Genomic DNA, 18,270 nt, shown 5'->3' on the forward strand with positions numbered 1-18,270 from the left:
AAGGATGGTTCAGTCGGTTATTTTGTTATTCTTTTGTTTTATTTCTTTTTTCTTTCTATTTTATATCGTGTGTAATTCATGCATTATTTTAAATTAAATTAGTTAATTAATAGATATAAATTATAAAAAATAAGTATTCAAATGAGTTATATTTAAAATTGAAAAGGTGATACGCTTTTTATATGTAAAGTTCAAAGTGATAATATGAGTTTGGCCAATCTTTGATTACAGTCATTTAGCTTTGATGAGCATAGCTTAAGACGGCTAGTGATTGGAAACCGTTTGTTAACCAGATGAGATGACCCAATGACTGGAAACCGTTGTGGAAGTGAAGTCAAACTAACCCTTCATGGATCAGATCCGTAAACATGCTTTCCACCTCACCTCCGCTCAACACGTCGAATGATTCCCCGCCATTAATTATTGCAACCAGCTAGCACCCTATAAATGAGCCGCTAACTCTCTCTAATCTCCATATCTCGTGATATGGAAGCAATTATCTCCTCAGTGACCCTTCTCCTTCTTCTTGCTCCGCCTTCTTCCTCCGCATTGGAGGAAGCGCTTCCCGGCCCCGGCCAGCTTCTGTCCAGCAGGCGGCGCTCCTTAACTTCCAGTACTGTCCCCAGCAACATAATTCAGCAGTATCTACTTCCCCACAACAGGCTGAGGGCAGAGGTGGGGCTCCCTCCGCTCCAGTGGAGCGAGAGCCTAGCCAGATTCGCCGCGCGCTGGGCTCTCCAGCGGCGGGGAGACTGCGAGTTGATCCACTCGGATTCCGACTACGGGGAGAACCTCTTCTGGGGGAGCGGAAGGGACTGGCAGCCGGGAGATGCAGTGGCTGCGTGGGCGGCGGAGAAGAGTTACTATAACTACGAGAGTAATTCGTGTACTGGGAAGAAGGATTGCTGGCATTATACCCAGATGGTTTGGAGGCAGAGCCGGAGAGTTGGGTGTGCCAAAGTGACGTGTAGGAGCGGAGACACCCTCATCGGCTGCAACTATTTCCCTCATGGGAATGTGATAGGCCAAAAGCCTTTTTAGTGGCATGGACTTAGGCCAAAAGTCTTTTTAGTGACATAGACTTAGACGATACGAAAACGGGAAATGTTTTTTATACGAAACGAAAATGTTGAAACGGATATTATTTAAACGAAATTGTTGAAACAGATATTATTTAAAAAATATAAGTATAAATAAGGTTTAAAACAAAAATCAAAAACGTTTTAAAAATAGAAAAATGACACATCCAAGAAGTTTCGTGTAACATAGTTCATATATATATTGAATGTATTTAATTATCTTTTGGCCAAATACATATTCATATACCTTCACATTTTTTTGCTGCGTGAGCACTTAAATTTTGTGTTGTTTTGATTATATACTTTTTTTATATTTTTAAATTAATTTAATTATTATATTTTAATTTTTTTGTGTGTAGCAAAAATAATTTTTATTGTTTCGATTATACTTATATATCTGTATTTTCGAGCAAATTTAATCTATTTACTTTAATGTGTAAAAAAATAATCGATTTAATTCATATTATTTTTATTTTTTTTACACATCAAAGTATAACAATTAAATTGACTTAAAAATGCAGATATATAAGTCTAATCGAAACAATAAAAATTTAAGTTGTCACAAAAAAAAAATCAAAATATAAGAATTAAATTAACTAAAAAATACATATTAAATGATATAATTAAAATAACAAAAAATTTACATAGCCATATAAAAAAAACATAAAAGTACTAAGAATAAAAATATGAGTTTACCCATTATCTTTTACCGTCAAACTTTATCCATAATTTATGGGTTGGAGGAATTATATATATATATATATATATTGCTAAGAAAGTGTAATACTTTTTTATTGTTATTCTGTTAGTTTTTTTTTTTTTTTTCTCATTAGGTTGTCTCTCTATTGGAGATTGTTTGCTGCTAAAAAAATTTATTTTTAAAAATGAAAATTATTTTTTGTCTCTAATTGAGATGGATTTAGAGATTGAATTTTTGTTCTCTAACTTTAGAGATATAATTTTTTCCGTCTCTATTTTAAATCAGAGACAAAGTTTCGTTTCTAATTTAGAGATAAAAAAAAATTTATCTTTTTAATTTAAAATTTGACCGATTTTGATACTAATTACACAATCACATTAGAGATGAATTATTTTTTTTATTGAGATAGAAAAAATTTCATCTCTAATAGGAACGGAATAAAAATATTTGTCGGTAATTATCTAGCAATAGAACTTTTAGGGATGGATCAAAATTCGCCTCTAAAACGTTATAGACGAAATTTTAAGGAAATTTTTTGTAATGTGTTATCTATTGTATATATGATTTGTGATCGACTATTGATATTGCTGTGCTTAGAATTGGGCCGAGGTGTCTTCATATGATTTGTAACACTGTATCTTAGCTTTCTAACGCATCAATAATCAAGTCAATCGAACACCTTTGGTGGGAGTTATGCCCAAAATACTAAAGGTTGCTCACAAGCCAATTTCACACCTTTTGTGGGGACTATTGCACTCCAACTTGTCTTACTTTGGGCTCTAAGTAACATCAAATTAACCAAATCAACCCTACTATATGAAATAAATACATTAAGTGCAATTATCAAACTAATTATGAAATATAATACATAGTAATCACTAATTAAAGAATATAAAATATAGAAATATATAAATTATCATTATTCTATTAACAAACACTGGCGCCCTTTTAATTTTTGAGACAAGGCGAGGGTTGAAAAATCCTCATCTACTCTTTTTATTCTCATCTAGTCTTCTCCACCTAAAAATCAAAAAATGGTAACGATTGTTGGTGTTGCTCGTAATTTGTTTTTTCTCAATTTATTAATCATTTCGATCATTTATCAATACAAACATTTTTAGATGAATTCAACGCAAGTGCCACACTGATTGTTTATGGTTTATTCCATTAAACATCTTCGAGTTTGACCTAGTTATTCTTTCTCAACTTTTCAAATGAAAATTTTTATCACAATAAATAAATAAATAAGAAACCATTTCAACCTATCTTGTGCTGCTTGCCCCTTATTTGGGATGCGTTGTAGATGAGTTTTTTTACAATAAATATAACACCAAAATTAGAATTAGAAAAATAAGAAAAAGTTTTATAAGAATCTAGAGATATTTAAGATTGATACTTGTTATTTTAAAAGAGTATTTTGAATATATTAAATAAATATAACACCAAATTATAATATTTTATACAAACGTACCTTGACTTGCCATGAAAACTTTGGGCCAAGCTGTAACATCCCGCCCTATACAGGCGTGTCACTATAAGGAAATTTCTGGGGTTTTTTTTTTTTTTTTTTCAAGTCTGATACTCGCGACGCCTGTGAGCACAATCTTCACATGCAGATGAAACACTCGTCGTAAAACTACAGCTGGCACCCGCGGTGATCTTAAGAACAATCTCCACATGCAGATATATACCCCGAGAGTTCCAGTCTTACTCGTTTAGTTAACAATAACAAATATTAACCGAACGAGACAATATAAACACAGCGGAATACTTAATTAATCAAAATGACGTGGCCTACCACGTGTTACACACAAAATGTTCTCATACCGTCATATGTATATAACATCAATACTAATTATTACAACATCGTTAAGCGATATATAACATCAATGCTTCCAAAATAATACAACAACAACAATTATCAAACAAACACCACAGGCTCATCTGTCGTGTCCTCGACCTCGCTGTTGTCCCTGACTGGAATGTTAAATGTTCCAGGGGCATAACCCATGTTAGATGATAAACCATTTAAGTGAAGGTATGAAACAGTTATACAATGCATGAAAGACATACGAGCATGGCATACTATACGACAACATGCAAGATACGTCTAACTCGAGATATCACCTTGACATACTTAATCCCTCGAATGCCCCACTGTGGCACACGTTCACCTGGTCCAACGTTAATCCCTCGAGTGCACCGTCGTGACACCCGTTCACCTGGATTAACATTGTCCCAATCTCAAGTAGACCCCATCCCGCCCCATACGGACCCAACGATGCAATTAAACTTGACCCCAAATGATATGAAAATTTACACGCCATGCACCAACATTTTAAAATAAAACAGTTAATGCAATGTAGCAAATATCGACACAATGATCATAAGCAAAAGCCTTGTAAAACAATCTATGTCTAGGAGGGTATAACCGCTCACTAGAACCCACCACAAGCACCTAAAAAACACTTCCAAGACAAGGAAAAGCTGGAATCAAACCACTCACCTCAATTCGAAAAAGTTCGGATTTCGCCTCGAAAAACGTGCCACACCTAAAAAATTGTGTAATTCTTCTTCCAATGACCCAATTGATTCCTATTTCACCATTTAAGACCTTTGGAATCAATATTTCTATTTTCCCACAATTTTCTCTATTTTTATTTAATTTTCAAACATTTCTACCTTCGGAAAAATATTAAAAATACCTAACATCAATTTTCACAAAATATTTTTCCATGATAATTCCTAGAATAATTTTACCTAAATTATGAAATTAAAAACACATAAAAATCATACCTTACGCGCCACCCAGAGGTCCTACGAGTGGCTGCCACGCGCCGCCGCATAGTCTTCTTCTCTGATTCCGGCAACGTCCAATGCCCTAAATTCTTATAGGGGCTTGTAGAGCTTTTCAAGGCGACCTCAATGGTGCCCTTGTTCGTCGGAAAGAGTGGCCGGAGGTAGGATTAAAAGCGAGTTGCAGGTCGCAGCGGCGGCGGTTCGTTTTTCTAGCCAAGCTTCTAAAACCTCTCAATTTCTACACCAATCGATCCCAAATGCTCCAGAAATGATCCTCTCAATCCAAGCAATAAAAACCCCTTATCCCTCAAGCTCGATTCAAGTAAAAACACAAGAAATTTGAGCGATTTTGTTTTTGAAACCCTCGGCCGAAAACCTCCTTTTATACTCGATTTTTACCCGATTCCCCACCCTATCTTGCTCGGCCAATGGCCACCCCCTGAAGCTTCATCATCACCTGTAGATCACCCTAGCACCCTTAGGCGAGCTTCCCGACGCCTCCAGAGGCGGCTGCCGACGGCCATGTGCGGTGGTCGCGTTCCCACTATGCAAGTTTTTCAAAATTGCATTTTCACCCCCTATTTTCTTCATTTGACATTTTGGCCCTTTTCTTTGAGTCCCTGATCTTTCTAAATATACCACAACGACCCTTAAGTTCTATATTTTTCATTTCTTTTTGAAATTTTTGAAAAATTCGTCGATTCGACCTCCCTCTGATATTTTGCAAAATCTGCACTTTTGCCCGAACTCTCATAATTGCGTGCTTTTGACTTCAAACCTTTGAAAATCCCTGATTTTTATCAAATATCATCCAATTGTGCCATTTCTCCTCAATTGGCTCATCTTAACTTAGTTATTCGTCTTTCGTTTCGAATATTGCACTTAGGCCCGAAACTTTGCTAAATATCATTTTGACCCATATCTTCAGAAATTCTCTTATTATTTAATACCGAGTATTACACAAGCATACCATCTCTGTTGGTTTAGTCTACTAATATTGTTGATATTTTTCACATGAAAACCGTTGCTTGTTCCATAACTTCTCCACTCACTAGGATGGGAAGTAGAGATAGAAAGGCAAAAACATATACATCAATTCGAATACGATCAAATTCCTCCTCACCCTCGTTCTATTTTTGCTATTCCTTTTCGATAAATGATTTTTTTATGAGCTAGAGAGATAACAATTTCGATTTGCAGGCAAAATATAAAAATTTTACGTTATCTATATATAATATATAGTTGTTTCTAATTCCACGACTAAGTATTTCGAAACATACTAAATACTTAGAGCTGATGATGCAAACCTTAGTAACCACATAAGCTTGTAAAAAATTATTTACGCGCATACACTCATATATACAAACTGACACTACAACAAATTTGTTATATATGCACCATGTTTGTTTGAGTTTCTAATTATACCACAGTTATTACCATTACAAGCATATAATGAAATATTTAAAGATAGATAATAAAACATTTAGAAGTATTTATTATTATTTTTCATCTAATAACTATATTTATTTATTTCTAAAAGACAAATTTATTACAATATAAATTACACATATAATTTTTCTCAAAAATGAAAAAACCATAACCAAAAAAATCATTGACAACATCGATGATATTAATCGAATATCACTGACAATAGTCCTCTGTTGTGTTTCGTCTCCATTATCATCTCATTTATTTCTTTATAGAAGATTTCGATTATCTCCGATATAGTTTTTATTGTGCTCCGTCTCCATTATTATCTACTTTTAATCTATCATCCCATTTGTCTCGTATCTTTTAATGAAATCAAAAACTGTTTTGTCATTGATTAAGTTAACGTTATTAAATTGAAGGTTAAATTTTTGTTTTTTAACTCGTTGGGTTGTTTATATTGACACACCAATGTTTATAATTTATTGGTGTTTATAATTTTTGAAATTAAGCTGAAAGCAAATAATTTTAATAAAAAAATTTATGTAATCGTTAACACCGTATCATTGGTACGATACGAAGCATAATAACATGAAAACTTCAAGACATATAATACTTCATGCCTTTTCTGGCGTAAGGGCAAGGGCAAGTGCAAGGGTTTTCTCTCTGATCGGATCAGATCTAAATGATATGCGCCATTGATCCCTCCGAGTGACAGAGAATCCCTGTTCGTTGCGTCGCGTCCGTTCAATTCCGGCGTCGCCAAGTCTGGAGGTAGCTTCTATCTCAACTGCATTACTTCCGTCTCTCCACTGTGACCGAGAGCCTTCTCCGTGACTTGGGCGCTTCACCGTTCGTCGCCCAGGTATCGCCGTCTCTCTCAACCTCGATGGCCACTTAGGTCAACAAATATTTCAGTTTTAGCACGAGAGTTTGTTGTTCTAGATTTCTGTTCCGGAATGAACTTCAGAGCTCGAGAATTTGTATTGTTGTAGGGCATACAGAGCATATGTAGGCGTATATGGTTTGGGCTGTGCTCAATTATGAATAGCTGGAATATAATTTCAGCTTTGAGTTCAATCAGGCAACATATAGAACCGTATTAGTAGTGGGAAATCAGGCAATGTATAGCAGCGCGCAACTACGTTTTAGTATTTCTTCTTTATTTTTCACATATATTTTTATTGATGATTTTAATACATTTTTTAGTCTATTCTGGTTGAACTACTCGCCCCCCCCCCCCCCCCCCCCCCCCCTTCCAATTCATCCTCCTGCTCCTCCTCTTCTTCTTTCTTTGGTTCACTTAACAATGGGTTCCTTAACCATATAAAATTCTACGTAGCAAAAAACAAAAAAAAACTATATACATTTTGGTCTTCTAGAGCGTGCGGACTGCTTACGAGCATTTTTAATGTAGGTGCAACCTCAGGCTGGAATGGTGAACTTGTTTACCTTTTCCATTCTTTATATGCGAGGACTGAGAGGTAGTGCCATTGTGCCAAACAAGGACTGGTTGCATGGTTCAATTGTCTGTGAGCAGATGTTGAAAGGTTTCATTTTGGGTGCATAATTTAATTGCTCTCTCATTAGTATCCTCTTCAGGTGTCGTCTGACTCTTGAGGTTTTATGTAATATATTTGTATATATTTCTGCCATCAATTGATAGTGATGTTGTTTGAGATACTAGTTATGTTTGTGTTAATTATGCAGAATGTAGACAAAATATTTTCTTATCCTTTAAGTAATAATTTTTGTGTAGGTATAGCACAGAAAAATTAGGAATAATTTCACGTAATATATTTGGTGACTGATTGAACAAAATTATGAGGATTTTAAAAAGTTATCTCTGATTGCTTTGCGACCCAATGGAATTAGTTTTTTTTTTTGTAGAAGTGCAGAAAACCAGAATAAATTTTATATAGAAGCTGAATTAAGCCCCTGGTTGGTTGCAGCTAATGTGATGAGCAGCAAGGCTGTACCTTCTGCCCGATAATTGTACTGGTGTGACTGCCAAACTCTTTCATGAGGATCTGCTTCTAAATCTTTTGAGATGCGGAGATGAATTAAGCTGCCCAGAAAAGGATTCTGTATGAATGGATAATGAATATAAAATCACATTCCTTATAGTGTCATCCTCATTAGCCTGATTGCTACTGGTTATAACCTTGTATATTTGAATTAAACGTCCTCACGGTTTGTGATTCTTGACAGTTTTCAGACAGGTTCAGTGTATAGGTATGTGTTGCTATCATTTGTTCTTAGATTTGAATTGTTCTAACAATGCATATTTAATTGAATATATTTGCTTTCAGATTTGTTAGATATTTAAGACCATGCCTCATAAGGGAAATTACGGGGTTGATGTTGATGATGAATATGATGCCTATGAAGATTATGATTATGATTATGATTATGATTCTGATGTGCAAGAGAACTGTAAGTGTTTTTCTTTCTAAATAAACTTTCACTTTATCTTGTCAGTATCATGCTTTAATTTTGCAGGAGGATTGTTTGTTTGTTTGCATTTTATGGTAGTTGTAGAGCTAGCTTGTGTTGTGTGCAGTATGACTAATAAGTTGCTATTTTTATCTATTTTATCTAAGTTTATGCTACAACAGTACAACCAACTTACTTTGAATACCATTTCACTTGTGTGTGTTTTTTTTTGGCTAGCGTGGCTGATGCAGGAGCAAATTCTTTATTTATTAGTGTTTTTACTTTATTTTTATTTGTTATGGTTAGTACTTAAATTATTAGGTTTTGGAAAGCTTTTTAGTATATTAACTTCAATAGGTAGTTGTGTGACTACCATGTGGCTTTTGAAATAGATGGATGGCTAGAATTAGGAGGATTCCTTTGTAATCAAGGACTAGGATTTGATTATTGGTATAACTTTTTTCAGGAAATTAATTATTGCTACGACACTAGTATAAATATCCCATATAAACTTTACAAGAATTATTTCGAACTGCCTTGGCCTTAATTTTCTTTTTTCATTTCTTTATTCTTCTTCATTGTCATTGTAGTCGTCTTTTTTTCTTTTCTAGTGTACCATTAATTAGGAGTTTAAGGCTAAGGCCTTACAGCCTTATTGGGAAGGGGAGATGACTGTAATGGACAATCAAAGGCGTGGGTGGTGGCTTTTTGCCAACTTTTCCAACCCTCTTGAAAGATAATAATTTAATTCCTTGTAGTTTGTGATGATCTATTTTGGCTAAAATTTGGCTTGCTATTGGTACACCATTCTTCTTTGGCATATGAGTTGATGTTGCCTACCTGCTGCTAAAGATCATGTTGTGAAACTGATTTTTATATACTCCTTTTTTGTTCCATTTATATTTTTCCTCTTCAAGCATTTACAACTTCTATGTTGACTTCTTGGTGCTTACTTCATTGAAGCAGTTGAGCCACCAGAGACAGAACAGGAAACATTAAGGCCTGGAGTTTGGCGTTGCCCCATTTGTACATTTGATAATGAAGAAACTATGTCGGCATGTGATATTTGTGGGGTTCTTCGTAATCCATTGGTTAATGTTCGCAGAAATGGCAATAATAACTTGGGTAAGTTTTGTTCATTAGGTTATTTTCTACCATTTTCTTGAATTTGGTGAAGTGAGCTGCTGTGTGGATGCCTTCTTGTCCATATTTTGTCACAACAGTTGTCACTGTTTGCATTTTCCTGCCCATTGGTCACCCCAGAATGCATGTGCTGCTCCTGTTTCATCCCCTGCAACCCCAACCCCCCCTCCCCCCTGCGCTGCCACCCCCCCCCCCCCCCCCCCCCTCCCAAAAAAAAATAAGTATAAATAAATAGGGAAAAGCCTTTTGGACACATGACTGTGTAGGCAGCTCACATCCATATAGGCACAAGCACCCCAGTTACATCGTTGTTATGTAGGTTTCATCTCATGTTTGTTGCCCTTTATAGAGTAGATGTTTTTCATGCAGTTGATGGCATGTGCAAAGATTCTGGAGTATCCATAATGGCCAAGTCTCTTTTTGCATCATTGCCGCGTCCAACACCCAACAAGTCTGTAACTTATCAGCAGCAGAATGATGATATTTTGACGGAAGAGTGCAATAGCTTCCATAAGCTTGGAAATATCCAAGGGCACTTTCATGAATTACATAAGGCTTTTAGCTTACAGAAAAAGTACCATTTCAATATAGGTCTGCACGTATCCTGTCCAAATCAGGAGGTTGACATGTAGAGATAGAATGTTGATTTTCTCATATTAGTAAACACTTGTCAGTTCTCTTGTATTACCATTTCAAAAAGCTTGATATTCATTTTCCAGAGTGGTGGATATCTCTTTAGGCAATCATTTACTAACGCCTAACATCTTGATCAAACAGCCCCTTTCAAGTTTGATGTCCTTTCTCCTGATGATTTGGTGTCAAGTGGATTGCGTTCCTCCAAAGTGGTGTCGGAAGGTATCATTCTGTTTGAATCTTGAGTATGTGTCTGGTGGCTCTTTTAAATTTTTTGATCTAGTTCTGTTATTTCATCACCTCAGCAATGAATGAGTTGGAGTGCTAGGTTGCTCTCAGTTTGACTATTTTAGCTTCTATTTTATGTGAATAACACTTGTGGTGTCTTTAAGAAGCTAGTCAGCCATCCTATTCCTTCATTTTCTTTCGCTTCCAAATGCTGTAGCATAGACTGTCTGAATCTGGGAATAAGTTTTCCTACTGCATGGTTTATAGGTAAAGTTGCCAAATAGGGAGAAGTAACATCTTCATGGAATTGTGGTGCCCAAGTCCCCTAATTCACCATGGTGAGATTGAGGCATGGGATTGTGCCACTGGTTCGTAGTGGTCTCATAAGTGGTCAAGATAATCAAAATATGAATTTGCAGTGATGTAGAATTCAGAGCTCATAAACGTATACAACAACAACAACAACAACATATCCAACCTTTATCCCAGTATATGTATATGTTTATATACATAGACAAATTTATCAAAATGTATATGTATATAAACATATACATATACATTCTGATAAATTAGTCTTTTCTTTTTCTTAATCACCTTCCCTCGGAGTTTCATAATGTGGCTCATAGGCTTGATGCCTCTATTATTTTCACATTTTTGAACATTTTCTTTATTCTAAATGGGCGCTAGATTATTCTTTCTATACTTGTCAGGTATCCTCTTTGATTTAAGGATCACGTTAAACAATTTTGTTAACCATGCAATGGTCTCTTCTTCTATCCGTTTCCATGCTTCTTCAATACATTATCCGATTCAACTGTATTACCATTCTTCATTTATGTTTTATAGTTAGCTTGACTTTGTTCAAACAAATATGTATATGAAACATTTGTCCTTGAGAAATACTCTGCTTATCTCCTGTTTGATCTCCTCTCATTTACCAAGACCTTTTGGTTTTCTCTTTGATGTACTTCTCTTACCTTAAATCCTTTGTTTTTATTTCTCTAGTATTATATATATATATATATCTGTCTTTTTTTATCAATTCAGCAGTATAAATTTTTATAAGCTATTGGCCTTGCTTTATAACTGTCTTCTTTGTTCTCCCCCCCCCCCAACCCCCCAAAATATTCCCTTTCAGTTTTTTTTTTTTGCAGCATGGATATAGTCTTGTAGCAAGATCACTTGGTTTTGTTTCTTGTATTTCTTATTTTGCCACAAAGACTTCTTTTGGTTTGTTTGTTTGTTTTTATTTTTCCTTCAACTTTCCTAGAATTGTTTTTGCTGTGTTTTGAATAGCAGTAGGCTGATCTCTTCATCAACAGGTTTCCTTTCTGTGCTTCAACAACATGGCTTATAGGATGATCTCTTAATTGATAGATGGGAATGATTTAGAGTAAATTTCCAAGAGCATTGTTGGTTGCTCTTTAGAATCCATGTTTGACTGAATTATGCTACAAACACTAAAACCTCAAATTCAGCTTTCCTTTACAAGTTGTTCTCCTTCATTTTATATAGTTATATTTGCTGTCTAGAACCTCAAAAAAATGTTAATGCTACCATTGGTGTGTACATTTCTGTTTTTTTGGTGGGGGGAGGGGGGAGGTTCATCAACAGGTTATCTTGCTCTCTTGTTTATCTCTTCTCTATATGTTGCTTTGTCTCTCTTTCTTTTATGTCTTCTATTATCTTTTCGCGTGTTTCTTCCCTTCTCCTTGCAGGTTCTTCGTTCTGTTCTGGTTTCTTTCTGCTGCAATATTCTTTTCTGTTTCACTGCATCTTCTTCTTCTTTCATTCTCTTTGCAAGTTCTTCTTCCTTGTTCTGTCCTGTTTCCTTTCTGCTGCAATATTCTTCTGTCTGTTTCACTGCATCTTCTTCTTGTGCTTTCTCTTCTGCTTGTTCCTGTTCTTCTTCTTCTTTTTCTTCTCCCCTTATCTTTACAAGTTCTTCTTTATTCGGTCCTGTTTCCTTTCTGCTGCAATATTGTTCTGTCTGTTTCACTGCATCCTCTTGTGCTCTCTCTGCTGCTTGTTCCTCCTCCTCCTCCCCCCCTCCCTCCTGTTTGCAGTCTCTTCTACTTTGTTCTTCCTGTTTCCTTTCTGCTGTGGGCCTGCTGGTCTGTTTCTCTTCTAGTGCTCCTATATTTTCTCTTATGCTTATACATTTCTTGTGCTGAATCACACAAATAAAAGAAAGTGGAAATTGCTATTCCACCTATCTCTTGGTTGTCTTCTCAAAATTTCTATATACATTATTCCTGGCACTGGTAATTTTGTACACTGTCAATTCTCATTGGCAGTCAATATTGTAGAGTTACATGTTTTTTTACAGTATCTTGATACTATTTAGATGCTTTCCAGGTTGCTAGTATGGTCCTTCATTTAGAGTTTGACGTCTTTATTATATACAAACTTGATATTTGCAGCCATTTCCCAAGGATCAGCTTCTTCAGTCACTCCTTCAAGTGTCAGTAAAAAGAAAATTGCTATTGATTTCCCTTTAGATGCTAAAAGCATTAATAGCTCTTCAATAATACTGTCAGAAGATAGACATGGTAGTGTTGCGGAGGATACCCGTTCTCCAGTGAATGGGGATGAGCCACAGAGCCTTTCGGGAAGTCTGAATGATATGTCTTTAAATATCAAGTCTGGAGTATCAAAGAATGTTAATGCTGGATTATCTAGATCACATGCTCACTATGAACCTGAGAAATGGATGCTACCTAACCAGGCAGAAGATAAACTTATCCAACTAAATCTTGCCATTGTAAGTCAAAAATCTAAAATTTAGTCACACATAGTTAAAATTTGTTGTTTGTATGTAGCTAACTATTTTCTCATATTAACATATTTGTAATATCGTCCATTTTCATTCACGATCTTAGGTTGGTCATGTTGATTCTGGGAAATCAACACTTTCAGGGAGGCTATTGCACCTCTTGGGACGGATATCTCAAAAGCAAATGCACAAATATGAAAAAGAGTCTAAACTACAAGTAACTTGACTATATTTTCTTTTAGGTGCACTTTTTAAAGCTTGGTTGGATTTATGAGTTCTTTGTGTTCTGTCAGGGAAAAGGCTCTTTTGCTTATGCATGGGCTTTGGATGAAAGCGCTGAAGAAAGGGAAAGGGGAATAACTATGACAGTGGCAGTTGCATATTTTGACTCTAATAGGTATCACATTGTGCTGCTGGATGCCCCAGGGCACATGGACTTTGTACCAAACATGATATCTGGGGCAACCCAAGCAGATGCTGCAGTTCTTGTTATAGATGCATCGATGGGTTCTTTTGAAGCTGGTATGGACAGCACCGGAGGGCAAACAAGGGAGCATGCACAACTTATTAGAAGTTTTGGTGTTGACCAAATTATAGTTGCAATAAATAAAATGGATGCTGTGCAATACTCCAGGGAACGCTTTGATACAATTAGACTGCAGCTTGGAACATTTCTCCGCCAACTTGGCTTCAAGAATTCTTCTGTCTCATGGGTCCCATTGAGTGCCATTGAAAACCAAAATCTGGTGGTGTCTGCTTCTGATGGACGATTGTCATCCTGGTTAGTTTTTTTCTCAGTTTTAGTTTATCAGTGATAACCTTCCACTAAACAGGAAGCTGCATCTAATTTTTGAAAGGATTCATTTAAATTGAAAAAGCTCCTTTTTCTAGATGCATAAACAAGTTTGGGTTGGTTGATATGCAGCTGTTGGAGTTTGACCTGTGCTCTAAAATGCTTGAACTTGTTCGTCTCATCTGGTTGTTGCTAGGTCTTTGTTGCTAGAATCTTTTATGATGACCTACTGAAAAAAATCTTTTATGGCGGTAGCATCCCTTTGGCAAGTGCATTATCAGTGTATAGATATGCAATATTGTAATGCACAACGTCATTTACTTTTAGGGGTACAAGTAATTTACACCAATATCAATATAGCACTAAGATTTAATGGTAGAAATATTTTATTTGTCCTCTGTTACTTCTGGAAACCAGAATGGATGAATGCAAGATGAACAAATCAGTGGATAGACTACTATCAAATTAATTTATCCTTTGTGATAATCTCTATTATGGATCCTAGTCCATGATATTATTGTTAAAGGAAGTTAGTGTTGTATCCAATGGTTGGAGACAATAGATGAAGTCACTCTAATTAGTGATGTACCTTGTGCTTTTTTATATTAATAGAAGACTACCATATTACTTTCTAAATATAAGATTGAACAAAAATATTTGCTACTTTCATGTTTTTGATAAACGAAGTGTACAGAATAGATTCAAGCTAAAAAACTTGAAATAGTCATGAAGAATGTACTTTGTAGATTCTTTTCCTGTTATCATGTCTCTAATTTTTGTTTCCTTTCTCCCCTACACCTCAGATACTGCATTATTGTCATGGTTGCACCCTTTAATCTTAATAGATGGATTCAGTCATCTCTATCTATTAAGAATGGGGTTACGAGTTGGGATGATTGATGTTTGCGTGTCTCTATCATGTCATTTTGCACGAGTCTGAATCCATCCTTCTCAGTTATTTGTTTTCATGCTCCCTAAAATTAATATGGTTTCCATCTTGTCGACTAATGATTTTCTTTTTGTTTTTTTGATAATTAATGATGAATGTAGAAAGAAAAAAAAACACCTTTAGGATGGGGGGTGGACCCTATGAAATATATGATTGGCCTTAAGGGTGAAAACCTTATACTTTGACAAGTAGCATATAATAAACAACGTTATGGTGAGACTTGAAGATAAGTCATTCCAAGAAAGGACCTGCTTGATGGTTAGAATGAAGAAGTGCTTTTGGTCTTTTGTGCATTTGTATAATTCCTTAAGCTAAAAGGGAGGTTTTATGATATGCTATAAGACCAACTTTGTTGTATAATACGAAATGCTAGGCAATAAAGTACTAAAATGTGCAAAATATGAATATGGCTGAGATGAAGATGTTATGGTGCATATATGGCCATACAAGAAATGATAAAATTGGAAATGATGTTATCCTAAATAATATCAGAATGGTTGCTATTGAGATAAAATGTGTGACAAGCAATTAAAATGGTTTTCCATGCGAGAAGAAGATAAATATTTCCTCTTGTGAGCAAAGTGGATAGAATGGAAAAATTTGTACAAAGGAGGTTGAGGGAGACCAAGAAAATTTGGTGAGAAATTCTTGGACATGATATGAGTTATAATGATCCTAAATTGAGATAATTGACAAGCTAACTGATTCCCACCTGGTGGCACTGAGGTTTTGTATGTTGTTAAGTAGTTTCTCTCTCTATTTGCTTTTTCCAGCTTTTTAGTTTTTGTCCTTTTAGGTTATAATGAAGAAAGCTCCAACCTGAATAATATTTTGATTGCAGGTATAAAGGACCCTCTCTGTTGGATGCAATAGATTCTCTTGTACCTCCGGCTCGAGATTACTCAAAGCCACTACTAATGCCTATATGTGATGTTATAAAATTCCAATCACAAGGGCAGGTATCTGCATGTGGGAAACTTGAAGCTGGAGCACTTCGAAGTGGATCTAAGGTGCAAAGTTCTTTTGTTGGTTTAGTTTGTTGATAATTAATTTAATTTGCTTGTTTGTTTGTTCTTCTTGTTGTTGCATTTCTCTTCCTTTTGGCATGAGATTGGAGGTTATAACAGCCCTATTCCTTTTCTTACTGTTGGAATTTTATGCTAGCGAAAATGAAGCAGCTTTGCTCGAGTCCATTAGCCACTTATTAGTTAACCTTGTTTTGTAAACATTCCAATGGTGTTCTCATAAGCATGTTTACTATTGAATTGGTATCTCTTAGCTTTATTAGGGACAAGGACTCCTTTCCTAATAGAACCAAGTCTACAACTTCAAAAACCTACAAGTAAAAGGCAAAATAACATAATTTAGGTTGAGGCTTGAACCAGTATACCTTGCATCCCCCATGCAAGAAATTTAGAAATATGAAATACCTTAAATACAAATAGTTTAAGAAGAAAGGAAAAACAAATATGATAAATGTAAATAGGACTACATAACAGCCTAGACTCAATCATGTGAAGCCTCTAATATATACTGCCTGTGGATGACATTGATGTGACCAGATACAGAAACACCGATAATGTAATTCTAAAGATATAAAGACAGAACATTGTAGGGGATAGATATATCTAATACATTCTGCTAGACCCCATGAGCTATTTTGTATTCTCACTTAGATTCCAGACATATGAAAATAGGTAATGACCTCCCTTACCGTTAGCCTTCATTAACATACTTTAACTTAAAGGGGAAAATGCTATTTTATATACAAGTTACATCGAAACATATTTTTATGTTATTGGCGACCCTCACTCAGACCCCCTGGGTTTCCTAAATCAGGACCTAGACTCTAAAGGTGTAATTTATTGAATTTTTTTTTCTTATCTTTGAATTTTTAGGGTTATGCAAAATAATAGCAAGGGTAATGCTAACCTTAGCCATTGCCTTAGAATATGATAAGGGTAAGGTGTAATTTTTGAATCTATGAATTTTAGGGCAATGGTTAAGGTGTAGTAAATGCACCTTGTTTCAGTTCCAAAATGATTTTATTGGTTGATAAAATGTTACAAAACACGGTACATTTATCATCAACCATTAGGAGTGTTTTGGACTAATTTCTACCATATTGCTCATCAAACAATTTATAGTTCAGCAACTAGGGTTTATTTGTTCTTCATTCAGTTGCTGATTTCTACCTCAATAACCATTGCTTTCAATTGATGCATGTGTAGGTTCTAGTTATGCCATCAAGGGAAATAGCTACTGTGCGTTCCTTGGAACGTGACTCACAGTCCTGTACAATTGCAAGAGCTGGAGACAACGTGGCTGTTTGTCTTCAAGGGATTGACGGAAGTCATGTCATGGCTGGGGGTGTGCTATGTCACCCTGAGTTTCCAGTTGCACTTGCAAACCATTTGGAGCTGAAGATTCTCGTATTGGACTGTGCAACCCCGATATTAGTTGGCTCTCAAGTAACATCTCAACTGCTGTTGAAATTTGTCTCTGGTTTTCTCCTGCAAGATTGTTTGTATAAATAGTTTTGTATTTTTGTGTGCAAATGAGCAGTTAGAGTTCCATGTCCACCATGCAAAGGAGGCTGCAAGAGTAGTGAAGATAATATCATTGCTTGATCCGAAGACGGGGAAGGAGACAAAGAAGGCACCGCGATGTCTGATGGTAAAGCAGACTGCAATAATTCAGGTTTGTTAAATGGCAACTCATTGCTTCATTTGCAGATTTAATTCTTCAAATTGGTCTCCCAGCTGTACAAGAGTTTGTTGTCATATTGCAGGTGGCTCTTCCCGGAGCAGTTTGTGTGGCGGAGTCTTCTACCTATAAAGCTCTTAGTAGGGTGTTCCTCAGAGCATCGGGAAGAACTGTTGCTGTTGGCCTTGTGAATCGGATAATAGAGCAGTAACCGCTATACTTTCTATGTCTGAAACATGGTTTAGCTGGAATTTAAGTTGGCACATTATCAGATGCATGGCCAAATGCGTTGATTGGGTTTGCAGAACGAGTTAGTCTGTCCTTTTTGATTCCTTGGATAGGCTACGATTGTATATGGTAGGTCACCGGTGAGATTCAGTTCAGTTCCTTCACCCGTTCAACTGGTAGTTCCTACAGGCAATGAAGTTCAATGTATCTTGTATTTTATGCCTAAAACAGAAGAAGGTTTAAAGTGTAAATTATAGTTACTTCCCCTTGTTTCACCTTCCTCTCCCCCTTGACCAAATTGTAACTGCTACTAGGGAAATCCAGTCAAGGAAAATGGTACCTTTTTAGCAACCAGTTAGTGCTATCCTAAGC

The 18,270-nt window shown here is 35.8% G+C and overlaps 2 protein-coding genes across 9 annotated transcripts; both read left to right on the forward strand.

Annotated features, from left to right (window-relative positions):
- Positions 1-486: 486 nt before the first annotated feature.
- On the forward strand, positions 487-1,258 carry LOC127812854 (pathogenesis-related protein PRB1-3). The gene has a single exon (XM_052353378.1). It carries the CDS (start codon positions 487-489, stop codon positions 1,039-1,041), a length of 555 nt encoding a protein of 184 aa, XP_052209338.1. The 3' UTR covers positions 1,042-1,258.
- A 5,355-nt stretch (positions 1,259-6,613) lies between these two features.
- Positions 6,614-18,173, forward strand: LOC127812900 (uncharacterized). 8 transcript variants are annotated; one of them, XM_052353457.1, is made up of 15 exons: positions 6,614-6,871; positions 7,424-7,556; positions 7,959-8,093; positions 8,218-8,241; positions 8,319-8,442; positions 9,406-9,567; positions 9,955-10,176; positions 10,363-10,440; positions 12,870-13,210; positions 13,329-13,439; positions 13,516-14,003; positions 15,806-15,974; positions 17,196-17,435; positions 17,530-17,664; positions 17,756-18,173. In XM_052353457.1, exons 5-15 carry the CDS (start codon positions 8,340-8,342, stop codon positions 17,879-17,881), a joined length of 2,175 nt encoding a protein of 724 aa, XP_052209417.1. In that variant the 5' UTR covers positions 6,614-6,871; positions 7,424-7,556; positions 7,959-8,093; positions 8,218-8,241; positions 8,319-8,339; the 3' UTR covers positions 17,882-18,173. The 8 variants fall into 8 exon arrangements, with proteins under 8 accessions (XP_052209417.1, XP_052209414.1, XP_052209411.1 ...); XM_052353454.1 differs by having other exon boundaries at positions 7,424-7,608; positions 7,959-8,241; XM_052353451.1 differs by having other exon boundaries at positions 7,959-8,241.
- Positions 18,174-18,270: the final 97 nt, after the last annotated feature.

This window comes from Diospyros lotus, chromosome 11 (genome assembly GCF_014633365.1).
Source record: "Diospyros lotus cultivar Yz01 chromosome 11, ASM1463336v1, whole genome shotgun sequence".
In the NCBI taxonomy this organism is placed as follows: domain Eukaryota; kingdom Viridiplantae; phylum Streptophyta; class Magnoliopsida; order Ericales; family Ebenaceae; genus Diospyros; species Diospyros lotus.